This window comes from Diadema setosum, chromosome 3 (genome assembly GCF_964275005.1).
Source record: "Diadema setosum chromosome 3, eeDiaSeto1, whole genome shotgun sequence".
NCBI lineage: Eukaryota > Metazoa > Echinodermata > Echinoidea > Diadematoida > Diadematidae > Diadema > Diadema setosum.
Genome location: NC_092687.1, coordinates 25,632,215 through 25,658,805, shown reverse-complemented (window position 1 = coordinate 25,658,805; position 26,591 = coordinate 25,632,215). Strand labels below are relative to the sequence as shown.

Below are 26,591 nucleotides of genomic sequence, written 5' to 3'. Positions count from 1 at the left end.
GTATACAGTACCAACAATAATATGCGTGTTACCATGTTCTACTTTCATCCAGAGCGATTCCGTATTCGGTATAGCGATATCACGCATGCGCGTGTAACGCAACTCGGAGTGTAAGAACATTGCTACACCACCTCTTCTACCATCATTTCGGCTTTGGTATTCAAAGTTATAATCAAATAATTTATACAGATTCGGGTTATCGACATGCCATATTTCTGAAATTCCAATGATCTTGAATTTAGATTGTAGCGCTGTTTCAAACAACAATTGTACTTCGTCGAAGTTTGCATTAATAGATCGAATATTAATATGTGATACGCTGAGTGTGGAATTCGTTTCACATGGAAATGTAAGTAGATCATTCGGGCTTAGATTGAAATGATTTACCGACAATGAATTATCAACTAAATCGTTCTGAAAGCGTCGTGTATTCATCTTTGAATATTTACACTATGTACATAACATAATATCATCATGATGTTAAACAATGTAAAGCCACAAGTAGACTAGATATCTATACAATCTACTTAATCTTCTGAAGATCCTCCTCACAGCAAATGACAATCGCCGGAGAGTCAGAGTTTTTCCTTACAAGGATTCTGGCGTTCGATGTCCAGAGGTACTTGTAATCGGCCTTCTTTCTCTCCACGTTGGCCTTCGCAAGTAGCTGCCTGGTGGCTGGCAGGAGATTCTCGTTTATGAAGAGCCTCTGATTCTTGGTTTTGCCCCGCAGGTTCTTTCTTCCGTTATACACAGCATCCCGGGCACATCGTGTCGTGAATCGTACTATTATGGGCCTTGGAGGTCCGCCTTTCTCTTTTTTCGGCCCGAGACGGTGTGTCACGTCCACGTCCTGCTCGGCCAAGTTGGGATCAGCGTGCTTCGCAACTTCTACAACGATCTTTTTAACGTTTTCCCCCTCTGTCTCGGGAATGCCGACAAATTCTAGGTTGACCCGTCTGTGGTACTGATCTAGGTCGGTCAATCGGTTCTCCAGCTGAGTCACGCTCTCCTTCAGCAAACTATTCTGGGCCTGAAGCTCCTTGTTCTGCTTCTCCAGCTTTTCCGTCTTCACTTTCATCTCCTCGAACTTTTCATTGAGAAAGGACAAGGACCGTACGATGGTTTCTTGTCCGTCGCTCATTTCACGAACAGTCGCTTGAAGAACAGAGAGTTTGGTTCCAATTTTATGGTACTTGTATCGGCTTTATGTTCGGAAAATATATATCTCGCATTATAATTCTTAAAGTTGAGCATTGACAGCATATATAGTGCAAAAATATCAATTGCGAATCGATCACATTTTTGTTTGACTGTTTTTTTTTTTTGTTTTTTTCTCTAGGGCTCAAGACATCCGTATGACCAGGCACGAAGACAATACTATATAATTTCCATTTAATAAAAATTTGAAGAATGTTTTCCTTTCCCTCATACAAGATGCATCACAATCAATATTGCCCTGACGAGTTAATGATTAAAAATGCTTCTTTACATCGTCTATTATAGTCGCACGTAATTGTGTCAGGCCTTAAGAGGTCCATTCCGTCTGGCCTTTTTTCTTATCCTTGGGATGGTTAATTGTAAAATGTCTTAATTTTAAGTGTACAATATGAAGAGTTTGTTTGCAAAAATCGATAAGTCTATTTTTGAAGATTTTGAAGTACGCTCCCTGTCATAAAATACAAAATAATACCTTTTAAATTATATATTGGTCATTACATATAAAGGTAGACTTTTGATGCTATGGTCAGAAGGAACAACAATTTTCTTATTATTCTCTTTATTTTTCTTGACCTTTAATCGCAAATATCTCCATTTGGCGAATATGGACTTATCGGTTTTTGCGAACAAACTCTTCATACCTTTACTTTAACGTGAGTGTGAAATTTTCTACCGGTTAAGAAAAGATAGAGAAAAAGAAAAGTCCTACCCAACTGAAGATTTAATTCCATTAAAGGGTGAAAAGTCTTTCTTTTTTTATATTACCTTTTTTTTTTCGTTACTCAGGAAGTAAACACACATCGGGAAGTAGTGCCATCCAAGGCCCTAAAACGTTGACGTCTAGTGAAGAGCAGAAGCACCTTCTAGAAAAATCTTCAAAGGTCTCTGAAGAATCAACGTCCGTCGATAATGGTGACGGAAAAATGGGTATAATGCGCAGCGTGCAACATTATTTGCTGAAATAATAGGGATGGTACAATTTCGGTTTACAACTTGCTTCAGGTTTCTGACTTTTTTGAAGAGATAATGATAAATCTCTCATGAAAAAAGAAAATAAAGAGCTTGTTACTCGAAAAAGAAATTCAACATTTATTTCATGAAAATCTGTTTTTGAAATGGCTTAGATAGCCAAAATACGGAAATATTAGGTAAAGGTGGAACCCATATTTTTATCCTGATCCCTTTGTGTTACTTTGATTTTGGAAGTCTCGGCGATTCCAAAACCGATTTTAATCAAATAATTCCTTTTACAATGGCATGGTCTGTAATATTTCATAAGTGGTTTATTGGTATCTCACAAAATTTTAAAAGCCAAATTTTCATTTCCATCAATACTATACCATCCCTGTAAACTAATAGAAACTATCATCTCAGTCACTTGCAAATGATTATAATTTCTAGGATGTTATTTCTTATATGAAGTATATTCTGTGAAGAAACTTTGTTAAATTATGTAGACAGTGCAGATTTGTTGGCTCCCATTAATGTCTAGGCTCACCCATCTCTATTAATCTTTAAAAGAATTATCTCATTTTCGTAATCGTTTTAACCCGTTGAAAGAGAGTCCCGAGTATACTTAAAAAGCTGTCTATGGGAAATGCGTGTTGCAGCAAAATCATCCCGTAATTAACGAGTACAAACTTACACAAAACGAAACAAAAACAAGAAAAAAAAAACATTCAAGCAAACACGGACAAACTGGATCAAAACTCATGTTTCAAACAAGTCCCTTGCCAACCGAACCCCAAATAAAAATGCATGATTTATGCACCATATTGCTATCACTTACCATTGTACTGTTGACACACCCCCTAGACATGCCAGAAAAACCAGATCGGAAGGAGAGTAATGCCGAGTTGCGCACTCAGACAACCCCAAAAACGTCATCGCACGCTCATAACAAAGGTGACTGTGTACATTTCACATAAATTGTGATTCAAACGTACCCTAACAGTCAGCACAATTTTGAAATTCTTAAAAACAATTTAGAGCAAACAAATAAGAGCAAAATAATGACTAGGCATTTGCATTTCTATCAGAGATGAAATATAACAGTCTTCCGTGCATGGGGAACTGATGAATATGTAATTTCTTATTCATCCTCTTCCATCCCTCTTTGCGTGCGTGTGTGTGTGTGTGTGTGTGTATGTGCGTGTGTGCGGGTGGTGGTACACAAAGTACAACACTGAAAGTAATCAATGAATAACTCGACAGAATGATTGATCTCTGTTTGAAACCATGGGAAGGAAAATCGTGTCATGTCTATGACAGTTTCATCTTCATGTTTAAAAAAAAAGGAAGAAGGAAGGGGGGGGGGGGGGGAGTCTGAGATAATACTTTTGGTGATGGATTGCATGTTTCTTATATTCCGTCTATCAAAAATATGAGTGCCAAACTTATTTTGTATGTGCTTATTGAACCATCAAATGCGATTTAAGCTGTAAATCGTCATGTAATATTGTCAAAAAAAAAAAAAAACTGAAAGAAATTTATTCAATTTTATTTGTTTAACTACAGCCAGACCCAAAGAGCCCATGAAGGTAAGTTGGTACGCATATTGATTAACGCCTTATTACAATTACTGTGATCCACTTTTGTTTCCAAGGGGAGAAGGTGGTAAAATAAGCAATCCTCATTACATCTTTGAAAAAAAAAAGAAAAAAACAGAGGGGATTAAAACAAACACCTTTCCTTTGCAGATGTTTCATAGAAATTTTGGAAAACAAAACTATTGTCAATATATCATTTTAAAGGTAACATATTGGAACTGTATGCATGAATGAATATATTCATTTGTCAAAACAGAAATGAAAAGGGAAAAAAAAATCCCTTCAAGATAACTATAATAACAGAAGAACACAATTAGAAATATGAATGAAATAGCCCTAAACAAAGGCAAATACCCCCAAAAAAGTCATCGGGCATGAATTTATGGCTAAGTCTTAAAGTCTAAGTGGCTAAGTCTTAAAAAACAGAAAATAATGCACAACTCAGTTAAAATGAACTTATCTACCCGATCTTGATATTTGAAAGAAAACACACACACCTTGTTTTTTAATTCAGTTTATGAAAAAAAAAAGTGACTTCAAAAATACGGTCCGTTTAGAAAGAGCTCTGCGCAATGACTGGGACCAAAACATTACATGTATATATATATATATATATATATATATATGATCGTGCATCACAAAAACGAACAAAAATTCGCACACACTGATTTTGTGGCAGGACTGAAAATAGGTGAAATGGGTCAACCTAGCCGATCTTGACTTTTTCATAATTTCTGAAAGAACAAGTATTTTTCTACTTTATGCTAAAATTTGGGAACATAAAACGGGCAGGAAAGTGTGTTTTTAGCAGTTTATCTCGAACGTGTTTTTTTTTTTTTTTTTTTTTTTTTTTGGGGGGGGGTAGAATAGTGTGATTATAGGTGTGTCTTTAGAGTCCTCTTTTCATTTCTTACAAACCTTGTACATACTCTTCACTTCCAACTCTAATAACTTTTGACAGGATGATGCTACTGCTTGTGAAATTTGTCATTAGTTATGGACAGAATGTGTTGATAAGGCATGCTCAATTTCATTTAAATTGGTAATCCCTTCATTGTTATTGCTCCAAAGGTTAACATCCTGTTGTTGTTGTTGGTTTTTTTTTTTGTCCCATTCATCGCACAGCCAGCACGGCTTGGTAAGATTTAGCGTTTGAATAGGCACTTTACTTCAGAGCCTCTTTTCTCAGTTCACACTTCTCCTGAGTGTGTGCTTTCTTTCCAATTATTATTTAGATTTGGAGAGTCCATTTGATCTGAGTCATACATCATTTTAATGCTTAGAGTCTGCTCTTTTAGAATATGATCTTAACTAAAAATTTTTGACTGGTGACTTTCTGTTCATTTTGTGATGCAGGGTCACACACACACACACACAGACACACACACACACACACACACACATATATATATATATATATATATATATATATATATATATATTTTTTTTTTTATATATTTATTGATATTTCTATGTATATAAAAACAAATGTCGCAGGATGCCAGTTTTTGATGATTTGAAACGCAGGTCTTCATCAGCGTAATTGCCTTCTTGGCAGACGTCTTTGATATATATATATATATATATATATATATATATATGTATATATATATATATATATATATATATATATAATTCCTAAAATTGGGTCCCATAGTCGGGTAACACGTGCTATTCCGGGGTTTCAGTTATGGCCTGCCAAGCAAAAGTCAAACATGCAAGTGGAGGGGGCTGCTCTTCCCATGTTCCCATATAAACATATATATATTATATATATAAATATATATATCTTTTTTTAAATTCAATTGTTTTTATATGTTTTGTTTGATTTTTATTTTGCATTTGGTTAATTCACTGTTAAATTATTTACGTCAATTTTGAGTTGTCCTATGCATGGCTATTATTACACAATGGCATTGGCTTCGACGAGGCAAGCATATTATTCCATTTATATACCGACGTAATCAAGAATCGGAGATTCATGTCATTGTAGGCGTGTTGCTTTGGGACAGGAGCGTAGGGAGAATGTTTGGATTGAAGTTTGAACTAGAAGAGTTGCATTTATTTTTTTATATTGATAGACATTTAGCGATGCTGTTCACGGCATAATGGAAATACCACCCTACTGCTTAGTAATCATTAACACCCCAGAGTTCCAGCGGCTTCGCTACATCAAACAGCTAGGTCCGGTGTCTTTTGTTTACCCTTGTGCAGTTCATACACGATTCGACCACTCCATTGGGTAAGCTATGTTCCATTTCCTCTTAATGTTAGCTAACATGTTTCAGGATATGATCATTATTTTATAATATTGTCAGAATCATATCATTATTCGTTGTTGTATGATCATAAATATTTTAGTTTATCAAAATTACGCTGCCTTTTTATTGCAGATTTAGCTTGGTAGCCTACATATTTATGTGATCTAATATTATGTATAACATTCCTCGATTTGATATCCCCTTTTCATGGTATAGAATAAACCTTACACTTAATCATCATTCTAATGTCTTCCGTTTCCCGCGAGGAAGGGAAAAAGAGACAAAGAGTTTTCCCCTTCAATACTCCTTAAAAAAAAGGCAAATACATGTTACATTGGTAAACTTTATGTAGCCTTCCACACCCATTATCATGAAATTAGATCATCCAGTTCCAAATCTACCTAGGGCAGTAAGATAATAGAGTAACGTGTATAATGTGTAGGCCTACTGGGCAGTGTATTGGCATTTACTATTAACTGTCTTTAATGTTTTTTTTTTTTACCGTTTACCTAAACACTGTACCTGCCTATCAAAAAAAAAAATAAATGAATAAATAAATTCCTACACAAAATTGTGCAAGGTCACGCTAAATTGATATGAATTGATATCAAGTTAGTGTGACGTCAGCTGTAGGAAGTCGGAGGGGAACCCCGTGTTGGTGAAAAAGCACTGAAAAATTTAGCTCTGTGCTAAGATATGATGCCTTCATAATTGCCATTGACCCCTCTTTAGGATTGTGTTGATTAATAATAATTATGGGTACATCCTCACCCCGTGACTGCGCATATAACGCACACATAGCTAATCATCTTCGGTATGTAGATAATTCGGGCCTTCGAGATACCTGTTACATATTCCATGTATTGAAGTGCTCGTCTGCTTGAATTTCCTCTAACCTGCTGTCTTTCTTGTCCCTCAATATCCAGTGTTTCATTTTAAAACTTTAAGTGTTCTTAACACCAGGTTTCCCTCGGTCAGTATTCCGATAGCCTAAGGGTTGAGAATTCGTACTACGCTATCTTTGGGTCATTTAGTGCTATTGCTGTGGTATTTAATGCGGCGTGAGGAAACACTGATGCAGAATAATATTTCTTTCATTCAAAATTGATTTGGTCACTTTGTTGATGACGATGATACTTATACTGATAATGATAGTGATGATGATGATGATGAGTTTTATTAGTATAGCACTATGTATCTGTAAAAGAACATGCAAGAGGGTTTGCCATTGCCTTTCGATTAAAGCATTAATACTAAACTTATCACCAAGTGAACCTTACACAGTTGGAGCCTGCATAGCTGTTGTTTGCCGAACATTTATTGTACACAAGGCTAAATATGTGTTGCTTCTAGAAGTGTAACACATGATTGCATTATTCCGTGTATTATGGGTTATGGATTCACTTTAAGAAACCAGATTTTTTTTTTTTTCTGATCTGTAATTATTCCTCTCGCAGAGTCTGTCACTTAGCGGGAAAGCTCGCCACCAAACTACAGTCTCATGAAAACAGCAACATGACGGACGTCGATAGACGATGCTTGGAAATCGCTGGTTTGTGCCACGACCTAGGCCATGGCCCTTTTTGCAATACCTTCGAAGAATATATTACTGCCAAAAGAAAATCATGGACGGTAGGCAAAACAAGCCTTCCCTCGCTTTTGCTTTTTTAATATTCATTAATCAATTTTATTTTTTTTTCTGCTGATAGAAGTAAAGAAGACCTCTCTTCTTTATGCGGGTAGAGCTTAAAACATCTCTATTACAATGAAATGATGATTTTTCTTTGCCTCTTTTCCTTTGAAACACATTTTCACTTTGGAAATAGCACTGGTCTTCATTCATCCAATCTATTTGAGAAAAATTCATCTACTGTTTTTTTTTTTCATTAAGTTACATGGACACCACGCATCTAAAGCAGCTAAGTTTTGCGAACAAGATGTAAAATCATAACAATTATACAAAGGAATTTATGGTTGAAGAATCGGTGTATGTGGGTGTTTTTGTCCTTTTATAGTATCATTGTATTATTTTGATATTCTGAAAGAAGTTAAATTGATTCAACATCAGTGAGAATAAGATGCAAATTCACGATAGAAATAAAAATATCAATATATCTATTTTGTCAACGCTGGACTGACAATCATGAATTCCACCATGTTTCATTGTCCTTTTTATCGTATCTCTCCTTTTTTTTTAAACTAATCTAGCACGAAGAACAATCTACGAGGATTTTTCGGTATCTTATCAAGAAAAACAATATCATGGCGGACCTAAAGGATTTTGGAATTTGTAAGAAACAAATAGATATTATCTGCGAAATAATCTATGATGGGAGCAAATCAAAGGTAAGTCTTCACTACTCATATAAAAAAAAAATAGTACAAAGTGATGTTCTTTTCCCGATATCAATCTGAAACGTATAACATATATATATATATATATATATATATATGACAATACAAGCAACACGATTTTAGTATCACTATATATATGAACTGCGACGAAACAAAGCGAGAAAAAAAAACAAAACAAAACATCCGTGAAGGGATTATATCGTTGTTGATCGAAAGAACTATCAGGCACTCGTCACGAATCCCGGATGATGCAATCTGGTGCAGACAAAAGATATGTAATTCAGGATATGATTGTCTATTCGTAATCATTTTATCATTTCATTTATCTCCTTAGTGGTAGAGCTAGAAAATAAGGTTCATCACAATTTTTGCCCATTGAAAACGAGGTAGAAGAAAAGGAGAAGATTCATGGACAAATGAATTGAATAGTCGGAATATTATGGTGTCATTGCAATAACGCTTCAAATGGCTTCACACTCATTGTATCTGAAGGGCACTTTATTTTAAATGAAAGATTTCATCTTTAATTCTTAGTTTTAATGGAAATGTGGATATGACAATGTTTTTCACGTCGTGACTATCACATTCCGACGAGTGTTTTTGGTACCACATCTATATCGCCGAATAACGAGGATGTATAGGACGAATATTCAAAATCGTGCATAGAAACCCACATAAATAGATACAGGAACGGGATTTCGGCTAAGGTCTATTAAAAGTCGATGCCCTGATCAATTCAATTGTAAAATGAACTGATTTTCAATTGACATCTATCACTTGATCCTCATATGTTCGTACATCGATAACTGCAGTCGAGCGAAAAGTGCTTTCGCCCATTTTTTTTTTTTTTTTTTTGGAGGGGGGGACGGGGGAATAGTTTCAAAGAAGTTTTTCCTTTGGGGCAATGTGGAGGCAAAGTTATCTCTCGTACAAATATTCTGAAGGATCATATTGTATGGGGATACTTGGTAATGCCCTCTGGAAAAGAATAATATATATAAATATACATACATACACGCATTCTGTACTACATACTGTATTTTGTCTTATAATATTCTTCTTTTCCAGTACATTCCTCCTGAGAAGTTCTATCTCAAACAAATAATCCGTAACAACGTTAACGGAGTAGACTGTAACATGTGGGACTACGTAACAAGAGATGCACATTTGTTGGGTATCCCATCTGCATTCAAAGTGGAACGTATTCTTGCTTTCGTGGGAGCATGCGATATCGATGACGACGAAAAAAGGAGGGAACTGTGCTTCAGAGACAAGGTATTCCTTTACAGTGGACATGGCTTACTAAATGGGAGCACTCTTTTATATAGGATCACTGTCTTATGTTTAATAGCCCACTGTCTTTGTTTGTTTGTTTGTTTTTGTTTTTGTTTTTTGAGAGGGGTGCCTGTAAACTGTTCGCTCGTTCAAAATTGTATGTAAAAATAATTAGTGGTATTACGTTCAATTTCTAAACATTTTAGTTCATTTTACTTTAGTGCAAAAGCTACATAGCATAAGCTAAACTTAGTTTGCGATTAGCTCATAAGCACGTCAGGACAAATGAACATCCCCCCTCCCTTGGTTCGATAGACACCTCACTAGGTTTCATGTTCAAACAAGGAAGAAACTTGTGTGTAGACGTGATGACCTGAACTGGCAGTTTAACAAACTGAAGATTTTTTTTTTTTGTTATTTTACTTTATGCATTGACAGCCTTTTCCATTGACATTGTCGAACATGAGGCAGTAAAGCAGTTGTGTCAATACATTACATTTCTTGACTTTTTAGTTCGTTTTAATTGAGGGAAAGTTCTTAAAGAAACCACCACGCAATAAGCTCATGAGAAAATCTGTACATAATTATGTAACCGTGCATCACAATATAGAATAATAACAGGAATAATCTTTACATTAATGATGCCTATATTGTATATTTCATTGAATTTAAAACCGACATGCCTGAGTGTACAAATAAAACTTTTGGTCTTATGGCCTAATTTAGTTTGTTAACTGGATTAAAACGGCATTACTCGGGAATACTTAAGTGTAGTACATGATTGTACGTGGATTTTTAATACTTATATATGTATACAATCGTAATAGGCACTTACCCAGTGGCGTATCCATCTGGTATCTATGGGGGGGGGGGGAAGGGGGGCACGTGCCCCGGGCGCCACTCCTTGGGGTCGCAAAAAACGAAAAAAAAAACGAAAAAAAAGAGAAGAAAAAGAAAAAAAAAACGAAGAAGAAGAAAAAAAAAGAAAAGAAGAAGAAGAAAAAAAAAAAGAAAAGAAGAAGAAGAAGAAGAAGAAGAAGAAGAAGAAAAGAAAAAAAAAAACTCGCCCGGAAAGGGGGGGGGGGAAAGAAGGGGGGAGGGGCAGAAAACCAAATCAAACAAGATAATAACAAAACATGATGATGACGCGGACAAAATGACAATGTTTATTGTGTTCACACAAGAATTCCATGTTCTGTCAGCTGAAATACAAAAATTTTCGGCTCGCTCGCTGCGTTCGCTCGCCCAAATTTATATAAATGAAGAAGGTAAGAACAAAACGTGATGATGACGCGGACAAAATGACAATGTCTATTGTGTTCACACATGTCATTTTATATTTAGCAAGCAAGATGTTTCACGGAGCAGCGGCTGCAATTTCTTTCGTTCTGAAGCGATCGCCAATTGGATCAAAAGAATGCGCAAACGGTTTCGAACATACGCGGGGGGGGGGGGTAGGGGGCGCAAAAAACAAGCAAGATAAGGACAAAACGTAATAATGACGAGGAAATATGCAAATTTCGGCTCACTCGCTCGTACAATCATTTAGAGTATTTTTTTCAAGTCCACAGTTTGTTGGTATAAATCGTTATCTATAAGGCCGTCACTATTATCTTGATTAGGATTGTAAGATTAAATAAGCAAAAAATGACAAGAATTCATTGTTTTGTAAGCTGAAATACACAAATTTTCGGCTCGCTCGCTGCGCTCGCTTGCCAAAATTTATCAAAGAAAAAAAAAAGAAAGAAAGAAAAGAAGATACGAACAAAACGTGACGATGACGCGCACAAAATGACAATGTCTATTGTGTTCACAAATGTCATTTTATATTAAGCAGGAATGTTATAAATGTTACACGGAGCAGCGGCTGCAATTTCATTCGTTCTGAAGCGATCGCCGATTGGATCAAGAGAGGACGCCAACGGTTTCGAACATATGGGGGGGGGGGCGCAAAAAAAAACAAATCAAAAAAGATAAGAACAAAACGTAATGATAACGCGGAAATATGCAAATTTCGGCTCACTCGCTCGTACTAATTTAGAGTACTAGTATTATAAGTCCTCAGTTTGTTGGTATAAATCGTTATCTATAAGGTCGTCACTATATCTTGATTTGAACTGTAAGATTTAATAAGCAAAATATGAAATGAATTCCATGTTTTGTAAGCTGAAACACAAACATTTTCGGCTTGCTCGCTGCGCTCGCTCGCCAAAATTTATAAAAAAAGAAAGAAAAAAGAGATAAGAACAAAACGTGATGATGACGTGGAAACATACAAATTTCGGCTAACTCGCGCGTACTAATTTAGAGTACTTTTGAAATTCCTCATACACTTTGTTGGTATAAATCGTTATCTATACGGCCATCACTATATCTTGATTGGAATTGTAAGATTTGATTAGCAAAAAATGACAAGAATTCCATGTTTTGTAAGCTGAAATACCAACATTTATCAAAATTCATTATATTTTAATCACCCTCAAAAGACCCCTTTAAAGTGCTTGAAAAAGCATATCATGTGGACTTTGTTTAAAGTCCCTACCGGGATGAGGTTGGGGTTGAACACTTTTCAGAAATTAGGGGCGCAATTTTCGCGCTTGCCGCGGACGCCGTTTTCCCTATATACGCCACTGCACTTACCATAATGCGATAAACATGACATGTCCAAGATCATGTTCATAACGTCTTTGTAGGACTGCTATACAAGTAAATGTGACTGTACAATACCATAATTATAGGTGATTCACATTTTTTGGAGACATCAAGAGCAACACGATCACATCCGTGATCACACAAAGCAGATGCCGTTTAATTGTACTACATGTATTCGACGTAAATGTCCCGTCTACAACATCTTGTAAACGTGAAGACATGATAAGTGCTAAAAATAAAAACAAAATATCAGACGACTTTAAAACGAGATAATCTTGCACTTTGCTCAATTACCTTTGAAAAATATAGTTCTAATTCCACAAATTGTCAGGCAGCCTAGATATACTGATTTTGTTTCTACTCATCGGTGTTTCCTCTATACAGTTCTAGCTGTTTGGAATTGTGGCTTGTGAATGAACAAAACACTTTCCTATATAAAACGCTCATCCTTGACTGTTAGTCGACTTTGAAAATGTTGAACCATTGGATAATGGTAGATAATAAAAATAAAATAAGTAGATCTATTAACACTTACACATTCACTTTTTTGACAGGTTGCGAATGAGCTTAATCACATGTTCCTTACAAGACGACGCCTTCATTACGCCGCATATCAACACAGAGCAGTGACTGCCGTGTCTATTATGTAAGTTACAACTGATCCTTGAAGGTCATCTGTCGGTATGAAGTGGACAAAGGAAAGTCCCTTTAGTCATTTCAAATGGAAGCTTCAAGTTATTCGATTTTTTTTTTTAAGCTCGGAACTGGGATTTTCGACTTTCGAGATGTAACACCAATTGTTCTGGTTAAAGCGAATGCTGATTATAATCATAAACAATTTGATGCACTAAATGTATTTCCCGCTATATTTCCGCTCATGTCAGTTTGAATTTGTATGAGCCATTATTCGTTCCTTCCATTAATTAGTTTTTTTATTCCATGCGCCGAGTTTTCATGTTTCTTTTTTATATCATGGACACAAACGATTCACGTAGACAGAGTGACACATGTTTCCATTATTAGGGGTTATTGAATTTGTATGCTTTGAACAATCTGCGTTTTTATTTTATCACTGCTCCTCTATGATATTTCTCACCCTAATATTATCTTTTCTTTAACCCAATAAACGTCCCCATTCAACATTTTCATTACTTTTATGCATAAATAGACATGTCAAATTTGGCCCTATGTCAAGGACTGATAGGCCTTTCTCATGTCACTACTGTGACATGTTTTGAATTAATCGAATATTAAAAAATATATATATTTCAAACAGGTTCAAGCATGCATTTCGAACAGCAGGACCTCACCTCACGTTTTGGAATAAAAACGGGTAAGTTACTATTGTACCCTTTCTCAGTACCAGAGACTTCGGACGGTGTGTTTTGCCCTTCATGGTTTTTGTGCATATCGACAATCAAAACACATAAAGGCATACGAAACACGACTCATACATATGGAGCAATACATTATGTACAAAATGTTTTCTTATGATACAAAATACTGTACAAAAAAATATGTGATAGGCCTGCGTATTATACCAATCAACCTGAGTGCACTTATCATTACTGTTCATGAGTGTTAATTTTCGGAATAATGATATTTTGTATTGTTTGTGGTGTTGCAGTTGATGATCTTATTATTATTATAATTGTTGTTATAATTGTGAATTCTTATCATTTTTATCATCTTTGTTATGATTGTTTGCTATTCTTGTTTATGTAATTATATTCATTGTAATTATCATTATGTTTATCGTTCCAGCAATAGATGTGACCTTCCGAACTGCGTTGATGACGACGAAGCATTTTGCCAGGCGACCGATGGTATAGTTCGAGATATCATGCAGTCGAGATCCAAAGAGCCAGATATGGTGAAAGCACAAAGCATCATTCATCGAATTCACACCCACGAGCTTTACCTGTGCATTAAAGAAATAACTCAAGACAAGAACATGGTACGATTGTGTGTGCGTGTGTGTGTATGTGTGTGTTTGCATTTTTATATCATGTATGACTTTGTACTCAATCAACAAATTTGTATCAAGCTTCGAAACTAACATTGTTTTGTTTTTTATCTTTGCCTCTCTCTCTCTCTCTCTCTCTCTCCGGTGGCTCGTATGTAGTCCCCGAAAAGAAAAGAAAAGAGAGAGAGAGAAAAAAAAAGGAAATGTATTTTTTTCCCTTTTAATCTAAGATTAATATGGACCAACAAAACGTCGTATCTGTAGTGGCAACGGACTACCGCGCCACCGAAAATGCTGATTCTTATGCGCAAAGAGCTGTGGGTTTGGCTTTAATCAATTTTCGCAAGTTGTGATGTGTGAGTTTTCATTTTCTTCTGCTTCTAAGCAAGCGTCAGATGTTAAAAAAGTCAAGTTGCAATCTCTCATTTCATTAAAAGGAAAAAAAAAATAGGACAAGTCTTTTGCAGTCTCGCAAAGCATAAACAATATACAAAGCATCAGTAGTAAAAAAAATAATGGCGAATTTTGTTGATTTTTTTTTCGTCAGAAGGACATGCAAAGTGAGCAATAAGAAAACTTAATAGCCTCATGGTTTTACTGCAAGAAGTCTTTGTTACAACAATTTTAAGTACGGTTTTTAAATAAACCCTATTTAACATCTATCTGTATAATTATTTTCAGCTTCGCACCACTAATCCCGCAGAAATCAGAAAGTATTTGACGAACCAAGATGACAACGCGCCTCCTAGTGAAGTGTGGCAGAGCAAACGCATCTTTGTAGAAGTATGATCTTCTCATCTACTCCATCCTGTTTTATACACGTTATGTGAACATCAATCACTTGATAATCATAGTGCTGATAGTCAATTTATACAAAGAATAACTATTGAAAGCAAGACAAATAAAGATATTAAGACAACAGGAAAATAAATATCAAACTCAACAGGCTGTATTTGCAAACATTTTCTCTGCTGGAGTTGACTTGTTCCCGGTCATGCTAATGTCTTTAGGCTTCTTTTACCTTTTTTGTAATACTTTGATTCAATTCTCAATCTGACAAAGATGACTTGATATCCTTATGATATATACAAAATGATGTCTATAAACAATAAACATGTGTCTACTCTATGTGGATTGAATATTAGTGCAATTCGATGAATATAATGGTTGTTATCGTATCAAAATACAAACCTCAAATTAACCATGACGAAAGCAAATGTGAACCTGTTGCCACGAAGCTAGAAATGTCAGCTTTTTTGTCATGCAGTCTTGTTATCAAGCTTTCAACAACAACAACAACAAAATCCTTACGATTGAAAAATTGCAAAGGGACCTTGCAGAACACTTTAAAAGGATATCACTAGGACAGGTTTAAGGATAGTGCGTTTACAAACGTCCTTGAGAACAGACCACAGCATACGAGTATGTAAAAATTCAGGATGGAATTAGATCCCTTTTTAAAGAAATCGCTTTTAGTTCATATCTTAGAATTGCCATCGCGAGCATTCAAAATAATATTTATATATACACATGCATGCATAAACCATTTTTCCACCCAGAAAATAAAATGGATATCGTTTATCCAAGTACCTGGTGCGTTCATACTGTATATAGTTGGGACGTTGATTATTCCGAATATACACTGAATGTCTAGGGTTAAGCAGATAGGGTCCGAAAATTGGGTGTATCTCGAAAAGGCGACAGATTAGTCTGGTATCGGAACATTTGGGATCCCTAGAGAAGCTCATAATGCAGGATCTTCTTTTCCCTTTGTTTTTCTTTTTGTTTTTTTTGTTTTTTTGTATCCAAATTAGTATTGGTCTCATTGCTACAGTGAGATAAAAAAAAAGAAGAAATATCTAAAGACGAGTTTCTGCCAGACAAATACATTTGCGTCCTTTCAAAATTGTTATAGAAATGCGAGAACAATAAGTCTTGATCGAGGATAAAACACTGCTGCAAAAGGACACGGACAAAGGACCTGAAAAGGAGAGACCTTGGTCCATGTTGGGTCCTAAAGCAAGAAAAGCTTATCTATAAAATGAATTTTTGTTAAGTATACTGTACATATGAAGAGTTTGTTTGCAAAAACCGATAAGTCCATATTTGTCAAATGGAGATATTTGCGATTAAAGGTCAAGAAAAATAAAGAAAATAACAAGAACATTTCTCAGTGCTTCTTTTGACCATAACTTCAAAAATGTACCTTCATATGTAGTGACCAATATATCATTTAAAAGGTATTATTTTGTACTTTATGACAAAGACCGTACTTCAAAATCTTCAAAAATGGACTTATCGGTTTTTGCAAACAAACTCTTCTAGTACCTTTTTAGGCAGGAATCCCAAATTATTTCAAGGGAAAATGAAATATAAACAACATAAATATCAACCGAAACCTGTCACTAGAAACAGTCATACAATTATTAAAGTTACAGACCTGTTTTTTGTTTCCAATAACATGGTATACAATTTATTTTTCATTGGGCTTTCTGATTGTTCTAAAAAGTACTTTTAAACATGATTTTTATTTATCCATTCCATGGTAAATGTATATGATTATTAATTACTTCTATTTCGCCCCTTTTTTGTCAGGTATTGAGGTTCGCTTACAGCAAAGGAGATACAAACCCATTTCTCAGCATTCCATTTTACGCTAAAGGTCATGAGGATATGACAAGACTTCTACCACCGAACAAGGTTTTCAGAACATTTTTTTTTTTGGAAGGTTTTCAATGTATCAAAAAAGTTTTAAATGGCATTATAACAGCTGTTTTGAACGTTTTAAAAAACACAAACCTTTCAGAATTTTTAAGCTTGATCTGTACAATCAAATTTAGTTTTCTGATACAGTATGTTATTGTAGTGGTAATAGCCCTATCAAGTAATAAGAGTCCAACGTTACTCATATACAGAGTTTTAGCAATTAAATAGAGCAATCCCTAAAATGGCCAAAATTGCATGCGCCTCGAACTAAGAGTAGTCCTCTGGCGTTATCGACTGCATTTGATTGCTTAGTTCGATGATTTTTTGTACGAACAGTGTACTACGATACGCTCAAAACACGTAAACGCACGCAAATGTCCACGTACGCAGCTAGGTTGGTGCTGCCGCAGCTGCCCGCCCGGTCAGTGGCCCATCCTACTCATGCGGATGCATATGGCTCGATAAGGCGATACCGATAGACAGTATTCGATATAGCTATGTGCAAACGGAGGCGAACGAAGAAAACGTACACCCACCGATGGTCTGCGCGCGGCTACTTTTTTCAGATCTGGCTACTATTGCAGCGCGCACTAGTGCGTGCTGATTTATTAGAATTAATACTTCATTTTTATGTGATGGGATAGAACTTTCTCCAGAGGTCTTAGGACATGCTCTGTCACCTCTAAAATTAAAATTCTAGGGAAAGATTCCTTTTAAGCACCTGCAGAAGACGTTTTGGACGTTATACGTCAGTAGAACATTTTAAGAAAATTCAAAACGTTCTGTAGACTTGCTGCTGACGTCCAGAAAACCTGTGAAAACCGTTTAGAACGTGCAAAAAACGTTGCGGAAACGTCTAAAAATTCTTATGACCCGTTCCAGAACATTCAGAGAACCTTTCATATCCGTCTAGAACGTCCAAAGACCTTTCATCAACGTCTTATGTTTATTTTTACTGGTTATTTAGTTATGAGATTATACATGCACGATCTGAGATACATGTACCCTAATCCTAATCCTATATAATCCTATCCTAACCTTCTCCTAATGTCCTACCATCTATACCTATACTACGTCTTATTCCAAATTGATGAATCTGTATCACATTCTTTACAAAGTTTCCCTCCCCGGCCCAAAAAAAAGCAGTGCTTTTATAAACGTTTTAAAAACGTCCATTTTATACAAGGACGTACGGAACCTTAAAACGAAAAAAAAAAAAAACCGTTTAGGAAACGTTCTGAAAACGTTATGTGTTTGCTGGGTACGTGCAAAGTAAAGCAATCATTGAAATTCTATAATACCACCGTACAAGTGGTAAAAATGGTTAACTAATAAAAAAAAAAATCGTTGCTATCATTTTACACTGGTTAAAATATAAAATAAAGGCAACACAAATCAACACCTTTCAATGTATTTCTTAACTTTTGTGAATAAAAAAAAAATATGCATCAATCATGACAAAGAGAATGATTTATTGTCCGGGAAACCTGTTCTTGAAATAGAGTTGATGAATGTGGCGTTGTATTCACATGGAGGAATGTATGATGACTTTCACATTATAGGCCTACATATTAATAGTAGCGGCCCTTCAGGATGCAGAGGATTGAACGGTAGGGAAACATAACGAAGACTACAGACTCACACTATTCTAATTCCGAAAAATTGCTTTATTTCTCCAAAAGTCAAACGACGTGCACACTTCTCCAAAAGGCATCTGATCTTCGTAACAATGCAATGTCACAATGCAACGCCGTTTCCAATTAACATTCAGTACATCTTAGTTACTCTCTTAACTATAACTCCAACTCCTGTGTGTCTCACGAGGGGAATCGAGCTTTACATATGGCGGACCGGACGCATGTAATGACACACCGTAATCAGCTGAGCTCTAACATTGATATGATACATGCCTAATCTAAGATATTGGCCCTCCTTACCAATTGAAAAGTGATAGAAAATGAAAGGGTTAGGAAATACCGTTTCAATGAAGGCAAAAGGTTTGTAAGATCACAAGATCTCAAACATGCTGTGCTGAAGCATTTGATTTACCAGGGGAAAGCTGTGCATGTCCGTTCAAAATGTTGTGTAGTCCAAACAAGAGCAAATTCTCAGTTTCGATTTTGTTTGATTCGCCAAACTTTGACAGTAAAACAAATGTAGTCTCCAAGTGCTAGATGGACAGTCAAAAAGAAAAAGATAATATGCTTTGGTATGTTAGGACTACACGCTAACATCACTTTTTGGAGGATTGAGGTCAGCATTCACAAAGAATATGATGATAAAGTTTAGAGAATTATAGTCTATAGGTGATAACGCTAGATAAATATAATGGGACCAGCAAATACTTTTGCAAGTACAAGTAAAGAAGAACGGTGAATTGAATTCTGCTGGAAACGTAGCCATATACTTTCGATATTAAATTTATATCCAATTACTTAGAAAATAAAATAATATAAAAGTTAACATTGTATTGAAAAAAAGGCTTACATTCTAGTAGTGATTGAAGGATTTTTTTTTTCGCTAGCACCTAAAGTTGAATAAAAGTAAATATTTCTTGTTTCTTGTCCATTGCATGCGTGCTTCTTTCAATTATTTCCTTTCTTTCTTTTTGTTTTCTCAGATACCTTCCGATGTTCCAAAGCAATTGGAGGACGTAATTGTACGAGTCTACACAGACGTGATCAATGTGAATCTATCTGAGGCTGAAGAGTATTACGACAAGTACCTTCAATCCAGACTTTTTGAATAGTTGAACTGGACATCCTCTACAAGACAGGAATATAAAAAGACATCAACCAACACAATTAAATCGCATGGCCATCTATGTAGACTTACTTCAAACAGCCTCTTAAACTGACCACACAGCGTCATTGTTTATGCTTTGTGTGTTCATTATTGGTAAGTTGCAGGAATCGGAATTATAGAGAGGAAATACGCATGAACAATACACGTACACAAGTTTACCGGAAAGTTTACACGAATACCAAAAAGTTACATTGGGTTGGTAGTCAAAAGGAAAAGCGATGCTCAGTATCAACAACATCTCAAGTGCAAGATAAACACATTCCTGTTACATTGATGCACCCTTAGACCAAGTAGATACGGAATGCGTGCAATGGTGCCCGATAGTCTTCGAAAACCTAATTTCGGCGAAACTTACATCCTTCAGTTTCCTATAAGTGAATCTTTTACAGCGTCTATTATTACATACTGCAAATGATATCATATTCTTCCCCCGCATCCAGCCAACGTCAAGCTTTACGCTACACTTTATGTCTTTATGTGTGTGTGTGTGTGTGTGTGTGTGTGTGTGTGTGTGTGTTTTTCAACTACTCTCTCCACGTACTTGTTTGTGTTCAGCCAGTTATTTTGAGACATGCAAGATGTTCACTTCCAATTTTTGCAAGCTTTTTGGACTTTAGCTTTATGCAAATGATACAACTAAGTTGTGTCACATATTCAATATCACCAGTAATGGAAGACAATACATTCCAGACAAAATTAACCAAGATGCTGTTTTTTTTTTTTTTTTTTTTTTTTTTTTTAGATTGAGATATAGTATGCAAAATGGGATTCGCTGTTGATATGTACAGTATGATACTTCTGTCTCCGCATGTAAGGCGAAACAAACGTATTCAAATAATGATAATATATAGCATTGCAAACAGGGTAAATATTTTCAATCTTTTTGATTATGAACAAAATATCTATGTTTATGTTTCTATTTTTATACTCATTTCTATATCCATATATATATAAATATATAATATCAAAATGACTACAGTTGTATATATACCTATATCTATAACCATATTTATATTCATATCTATAATCATATTATGCATTCGTGATAAGTTCCTTCCTGAAGGTGCTTATTCACTTTCGATCACACATACTCTTAACCTATTCTACTTAACTTACGTGGATTCTTAACTCTCTTGTTTTGAGGGTTTTCCGTGAAAGACTGCATGTCACGGATAAGTTCCCTATAACAGAATATAACATGTGCATATGAAAAATATACTTGCCAACAGTGTGTTTCAAAGAATTCATATTTAGGGGAATTTTGTGGACTACCACAATTTGGAAGGAATGCAATTTGATTTGATTTGATTTGATTTGGTTTGATTTGATTTATTGGTTTCTGTATCATCATTGTACATGCACATTCATGTACACATACATAAATATAAGTTGTTCACAGAATATTTTTTTAACATTGCCTTTGCACAATGTAGAGCAAAAACGTACAACAAACATACAGCAATGAATAGGACAGTGGGGCTACAGCATAAGCGTGGCTTGATTTATACACATCGGAAGGAGAATAGGAGGAAGGAATGACTTGCATAAAGGTTGGATAGTTGAAAAGAGAAAGGGAAATGACAGGTCTGTCTGATTTCAGTAAAGGTTTATACAAAGTAAATTCGTACTGTGATGTACAACACGTAAAGTTTGTTTCAGTGACCAGTTTCTGTGACTTTGTGTATGTATATATATATATATATATATATATATATATATATATATATATATATATATATATATAAATATATATATAAAATATAATATATATATATATATATATATATATATACACTTTTTTTTTTAGGGGGATGATTTGATATGTTTCGACATCCTCCTCCTGTTTAACTCTTTATGTGCCACGTTCGCAGGTCCGACTCAGTCGACGGCGTGCCAACTTCACATATTCTGCTCAACAAACAAAGCCGCCAAAACCGATCGATAAATCACTAATCACCGCTAATCCCACAGCACAATGAAAGCTCTCTCGTGCTTTTGTTCCTCTCATGATATACGGCTTGCATTCTATGTGGTGATTGACTATCGAGCAGCGTTCCCAACTAGATTTGCTTGTACATTCTAAGTTTTTGTCACAGTTTTACGAGCAAAAGTCATACCTTTACAGTAATGTAGCAACTGGGCATTCAAAAGAAAAATTGAAAAATTGAGTTTGTTTGCAAAAACCGATAAGTCCATATTTGCCAAATGGAGATATTTGCGATTAAAGGTCAAGAAAAATAAAGAGAATAATAAGAAAATTTTTGCTTCTTTTGACCATAGCTTCACAAATATACCTTTATATGTAGTGACCAATATATCATTTAAAAGGTATTATTTTGTACTTTATGACAGAGATCGTACTTCAAAATCTTCAAAAATGGACTTATCGGTTTTTGCAAACAAGCCCTTCAATTGAAAATAGATTCGTCATACAATTCATATCGAAACAAAGCTTGGCATTCCTCTTTAACTTTGCCTACTAGTATGCCCGTCTTAAGAGAAATTTGTAGAGTTATACAAATTGGAAAAACAGAATTCTTTGTCAGAGCATGACTACCTTCCTGTCTCAGAATAACGTGGCACACAGGGGGTTTCCACCATGGCACATAAAGAGTTAATGCATTTCTTTAAGTTATGTGAATGTATCGAACTGAAGTAGTTATTAAGTAATACAAATGTCAGTTGGGAAGCTGTTGCGGGGTCAAAGTTCAGTCAAGCAGGCACTCTGGTTCCAGCCAGATCTACCATCTCTGCGAACTAAACAAAAAAGACTTTAAACCTTTATTTGAACGAAATCTATTTTATTCATTGACTGAATTTTCCACTTTCTCACAAACATTTCAACTCCTTGAAGAATTTACTTATTTGGACTACTGAAGAAATAAACACATTTGTAAAACAAAAAAAGGATAAATTGGTAAAAAGAAAAAATGATAAGCAGCTTTCAGAAAGGAAGATATATATATATATATATATATATATATATATATATATATATGAAGAGTTTGTTCGCAAAAACCGATAAGTCCATATTTGCCAAATGGAGATATTTGCGATTGAAGGTCAAGAAAAAAAATAATAAGAAAATTTGTGCTTCTTTTGACCATAACTTCAAAAAGGTACCTTTATATGTAATGACCAATATATCATTTAAAAGGTATTATTTTTTATTTAATGACAGAGACCGTAAATCAAAATCTTCAAAAATGGACTTATCGGTTTTTGCAAACAAACTCTTCATATATATATATATATATATATATATATATATATATATATATAATGTTCGTTATAACGTATTGTGTTTGCATTTACCACGCTTGATTTTGTCATTGAACAGGGTAAAATTCGTTAAAGAGATACAGTGTCAGGTTATATTTTTGCTGTGAACAATGTAATGTATGTTATTTTCACACTGTTATTCCACTGGTCCTTAAAATAGAAAAAAAAAATGAATCTTACATGGATTCTTAACTCGTTTACATTCCTGATTTATCTCCCGTAAAATATGCTAAAAGAGGTGGTCGGATGCGAAGGAATGGAGATCATTTAGCTTTGCGCTTATTTCTTGACATTCTGCAACAGGAATCCCTTTTGAATATTGTTATATATAGGTGTATTTATGTCATCTAGGTATGAGTATGATGAAAATGGACCTATGTTGAGGATAGCGATGACATATTTGTTTATGCAACACCGTACTTCTTCCTCCCATTATACATTTAATTATTATACATAATATTGTATGAAGAAAAGACAAAGAAAACACCTGACATCCCAAGCGTGCACATTATTTCTAACTTGTTTTGGTTAACATATGTAGTTCATGTCATGCAGTATTAATCTCATTTGAAAGAGATGAAAACTAAACTTAGATATTTCCCAGCCCTTAAAGGAACTGTATTTGACAAGAACCGACACCTATGAAATTTGAACCAAGCAAACCAATGCAAACGATTTTTTTTTGTTATCTTTTATATGTGCGATGTAGTTGTATGCATGTATTTCCTTTCTAAAATTAATTTCTTGTGACGGTATCATTTCGGGTGTTTGTCATGTTATTGTATAGCGTGTTACACGTAATGGACATACTAAAGAGAAAGTAGCAGCAGTATCAATAGAATTCAATTTGGATGTTTCATTTTCAATGTTTTGCGTATACTCCAAGCAATAAGTTTATCTACCATGCAGAATATTAGCGTACAGTGGAACATGTTATTGGAAAAAAATAACTAAACATACTTTAAAGAAAAAACAAACGGTAATCACCTTGTACCTGTTGTTCTATTATTACTGTTGTATTTTGGCAACTTTTGTATATGTGTGCGCACGTGATTGTGGTTGTGTTGTAACTGTTAAAACATACGTTGTAACCGCCACTCTGGAACAAAGAATACCCCCCCCCCCCCCCCCCGTCGTCTAATGACTTGGATATGCCACTCCATGGTTTATGTTTGTTAGCATAACTCTCTTAGTTTTTCTGCCGTCTTCTTGAGAATAATGACTCTGAACACCATCAGAAGGTGCCAGTTTGGTGTAGCTATGTGCAGACTGGGGTCATTCCACTTGACTGACACCCACGAGTCATACAGCCCACGAGTTCGACATTGAAAACAGGTCCATGAGTCATGCAGCTCACGAGTCCTACGGCTCGCGAGTTTGACACTAGGCAAATAAAGCTCATGAGACCGACACTAAGTAAAAACAGCCCATGAGCTCGACAGAAACAACACGGCGCTTAAATGTGTCGGTCTCGTGGGCTTTGTTAGCTTAGTGTCGAACTCATGGGTTGTATGACTCGTGAGCTGTATAACTCATGGGCTTTATGACTTGTGAGCTGTATGACTCGTGGACTGTATGACTCGTGGGTGTCGGTCTCGTGACGTGCACCCGTTTAGACTATGTTGAAAATTGTTTTCGTAGACGGGCAGTCTATCGTCGGACCGGAGTAGCAGTACAATCTTTGATTCAAGGTTGGGTAATGGGGCGAGCCTATATGAGAAACTCTCTGCTGTATGTATAACCTTGGTACAAGGAATAAAGTACACCAGAGATTCATCATACTACTCGTTTCCAAAGTTTCTTTAAGGTCATAGGCATTTCTTAGAGTGTCTCAAACACACTCTAGTAGGCTACTAATCGGAAGACACCACAAAAAAAAAAAACAACAACAACAACAACAACAACAAATCAAGACAATATAGAGGATTCGACGAGGAGTTGTGCAGGCTCTTTCTCTTACTCTCTGCTACACAAAAGGTCAGACAATGGTTTTGAGAGGCAGGTTCACCCGTCTTCCGGCAGTTGTGAATCAAACTGTGTAATTGAACTCTACGTGAAATTTTGAGCAAAATTATAGTTCAAGATGATTCGCGGGGAAACAGCTCATAATAACATGACAGTAAACACTTCGGATATCTTGGAGCCATTGCAGAATTTAATGTTGTCCGCTGTTCTTACATTGAGCAGGTAATAAATCTTTAAACATTACTTCAACCTGAATTTAAAAAAAAAGATAACTGAGTAAATAAAAAACCAAGAAAAAAAAAAAACTTAACTTCAAGTTCAGGATGGAAAGACGGAAAAGACAGAATGATAAGTGGAGTTAGTTTTCTGTAAATTCATTTTAATCCTTAAAGAGTTCCATCGTTGATTGTTTCCTCTTTAAGTATTTCATTAAATATATCTCTTGAATGTTAATACATGAGTACTCTGGTACATCAATTTGTTGCTACAGATTGACAAATTGTCCTTCGTCGACTTAACCCACTGAGGACGGACTGATTTTGCTACAACACGAATTTCCCATAGACACCTGCCCGAGTATACTCGGGATTCGTCCTCAACTCGGGACTCGTCCTCAAAAAAACAAAAACAAAACAAAACACCAACTAATCAGCGTTTAAATGGTACTTATCAAAGGGAGTATGTGTAAAAGAGAATGAGATCGTGTGTGTGTGTGGGGGGGGGGGGGTGGGTGGGTGAGAGAGAAAGAGAGAGACAGAGGGAGAGATGGGCATACACCGGGAGGGTCGGACTCGCCATGCGCGAACCAACGATCTCCTTATTGCCAGACCACATAGACAGGCGTCGTTTCAACAAGACTACCGAGCTTTCCTTTGACAACCAGAGCCGCTTCTAATTCTCTGTAAACAGCGGGTTCATCTTGTTTATTCCCTTTGAAAATCTCTGGCATGAATTTGCTTCATTTTATCTCATTGACATATTGCTCTTCATAAACGAAACTGAATGATGTTTTGAATACGATGTCTGTCTAGTGATCAGGAGATCGGTATGTAGACCTGTGCCATATGCCAATGGCTCTTAATCATGGGTAATATCAAAACATAGGATACAGTGTAGGCTGGTTTCCAGACCTCTTGCCAGCTGGACTCCGCGGTTCGGCAAAGGCGGAAACCATCTTAAACTATACTAGTTTTCGACGTTGAGGGCGTCGATATCCTGAATAGCGAAAAAAAAAAATCGGCAGAGGGTCTGGAGGCCAGACTACATGTAGGGTTAGATCTACATCACTCTAAACAAAGGTCAAATTTTCAATCAGCTGCACAAAAAAACAACAACCATAAAACAAACAAACATTTCGACACAAAATGTCATTAACCCATTTTAACCAGGTTGTCGTTCACAGTGCAAAGTGGAGTATGGATGGTGAGGACCACTTTTGTAAACATTTTACAATCATTGATCTTAACCGTATCTTAATATTAGTGTAATGAATAAAATACCCTAGCTGAAATAAGTCGGGGACAAAGAAAAGGAAAAATGCACTAGACAAGTTAG

The 26,591-nt window shown here is 35.7% G+C and overlaps 2 protein-coding genes across 2 annotated transcripts; one reads left to right on the top strand and one right to left on the bottom strand.

The window, feature by feature from the left end:
• Positions 1-523: 523 nt before the first annotated feature.
• On the bottom strand, positions 524-1,144 carry LOC140246721 (uncharacterized). Its single transcript, XM_072326060.1, has one exon. The coding sequence runs from the start codon at positions 1,142-1,144 to the stop codon at positions 524-526; it is 621 nt and encodes a 206-aa protein (XP_072182161.1).
• Positions 1,145-5,878: 4,734 nt separating this feature from the next.
• On the top strand, positions 5,879-19,734 carry LOC140246720 (deoxynucleoside triphosphate triphosphohydrolase SAMHD1-like). The gene is made up of 6 exons (XM_072326059.1): positions 5,879-6,012; positions 13,590-13,646; positions 14,078-14,270; positions 14,961-15,062; positions 16,875-16,979; positions 19,606-19,734. The coding sequence occupies exons 1-6, from the start codon at positions 5,879-5,881 to the stop codon at positions 19,732-19,734; spliced, it is 720 nt and encodes a 239-aa protein (XP_072182160.1).
• The last annotated feature ends 6,857 nt before the right edge of the window (positions 19,735-26,591 follow it).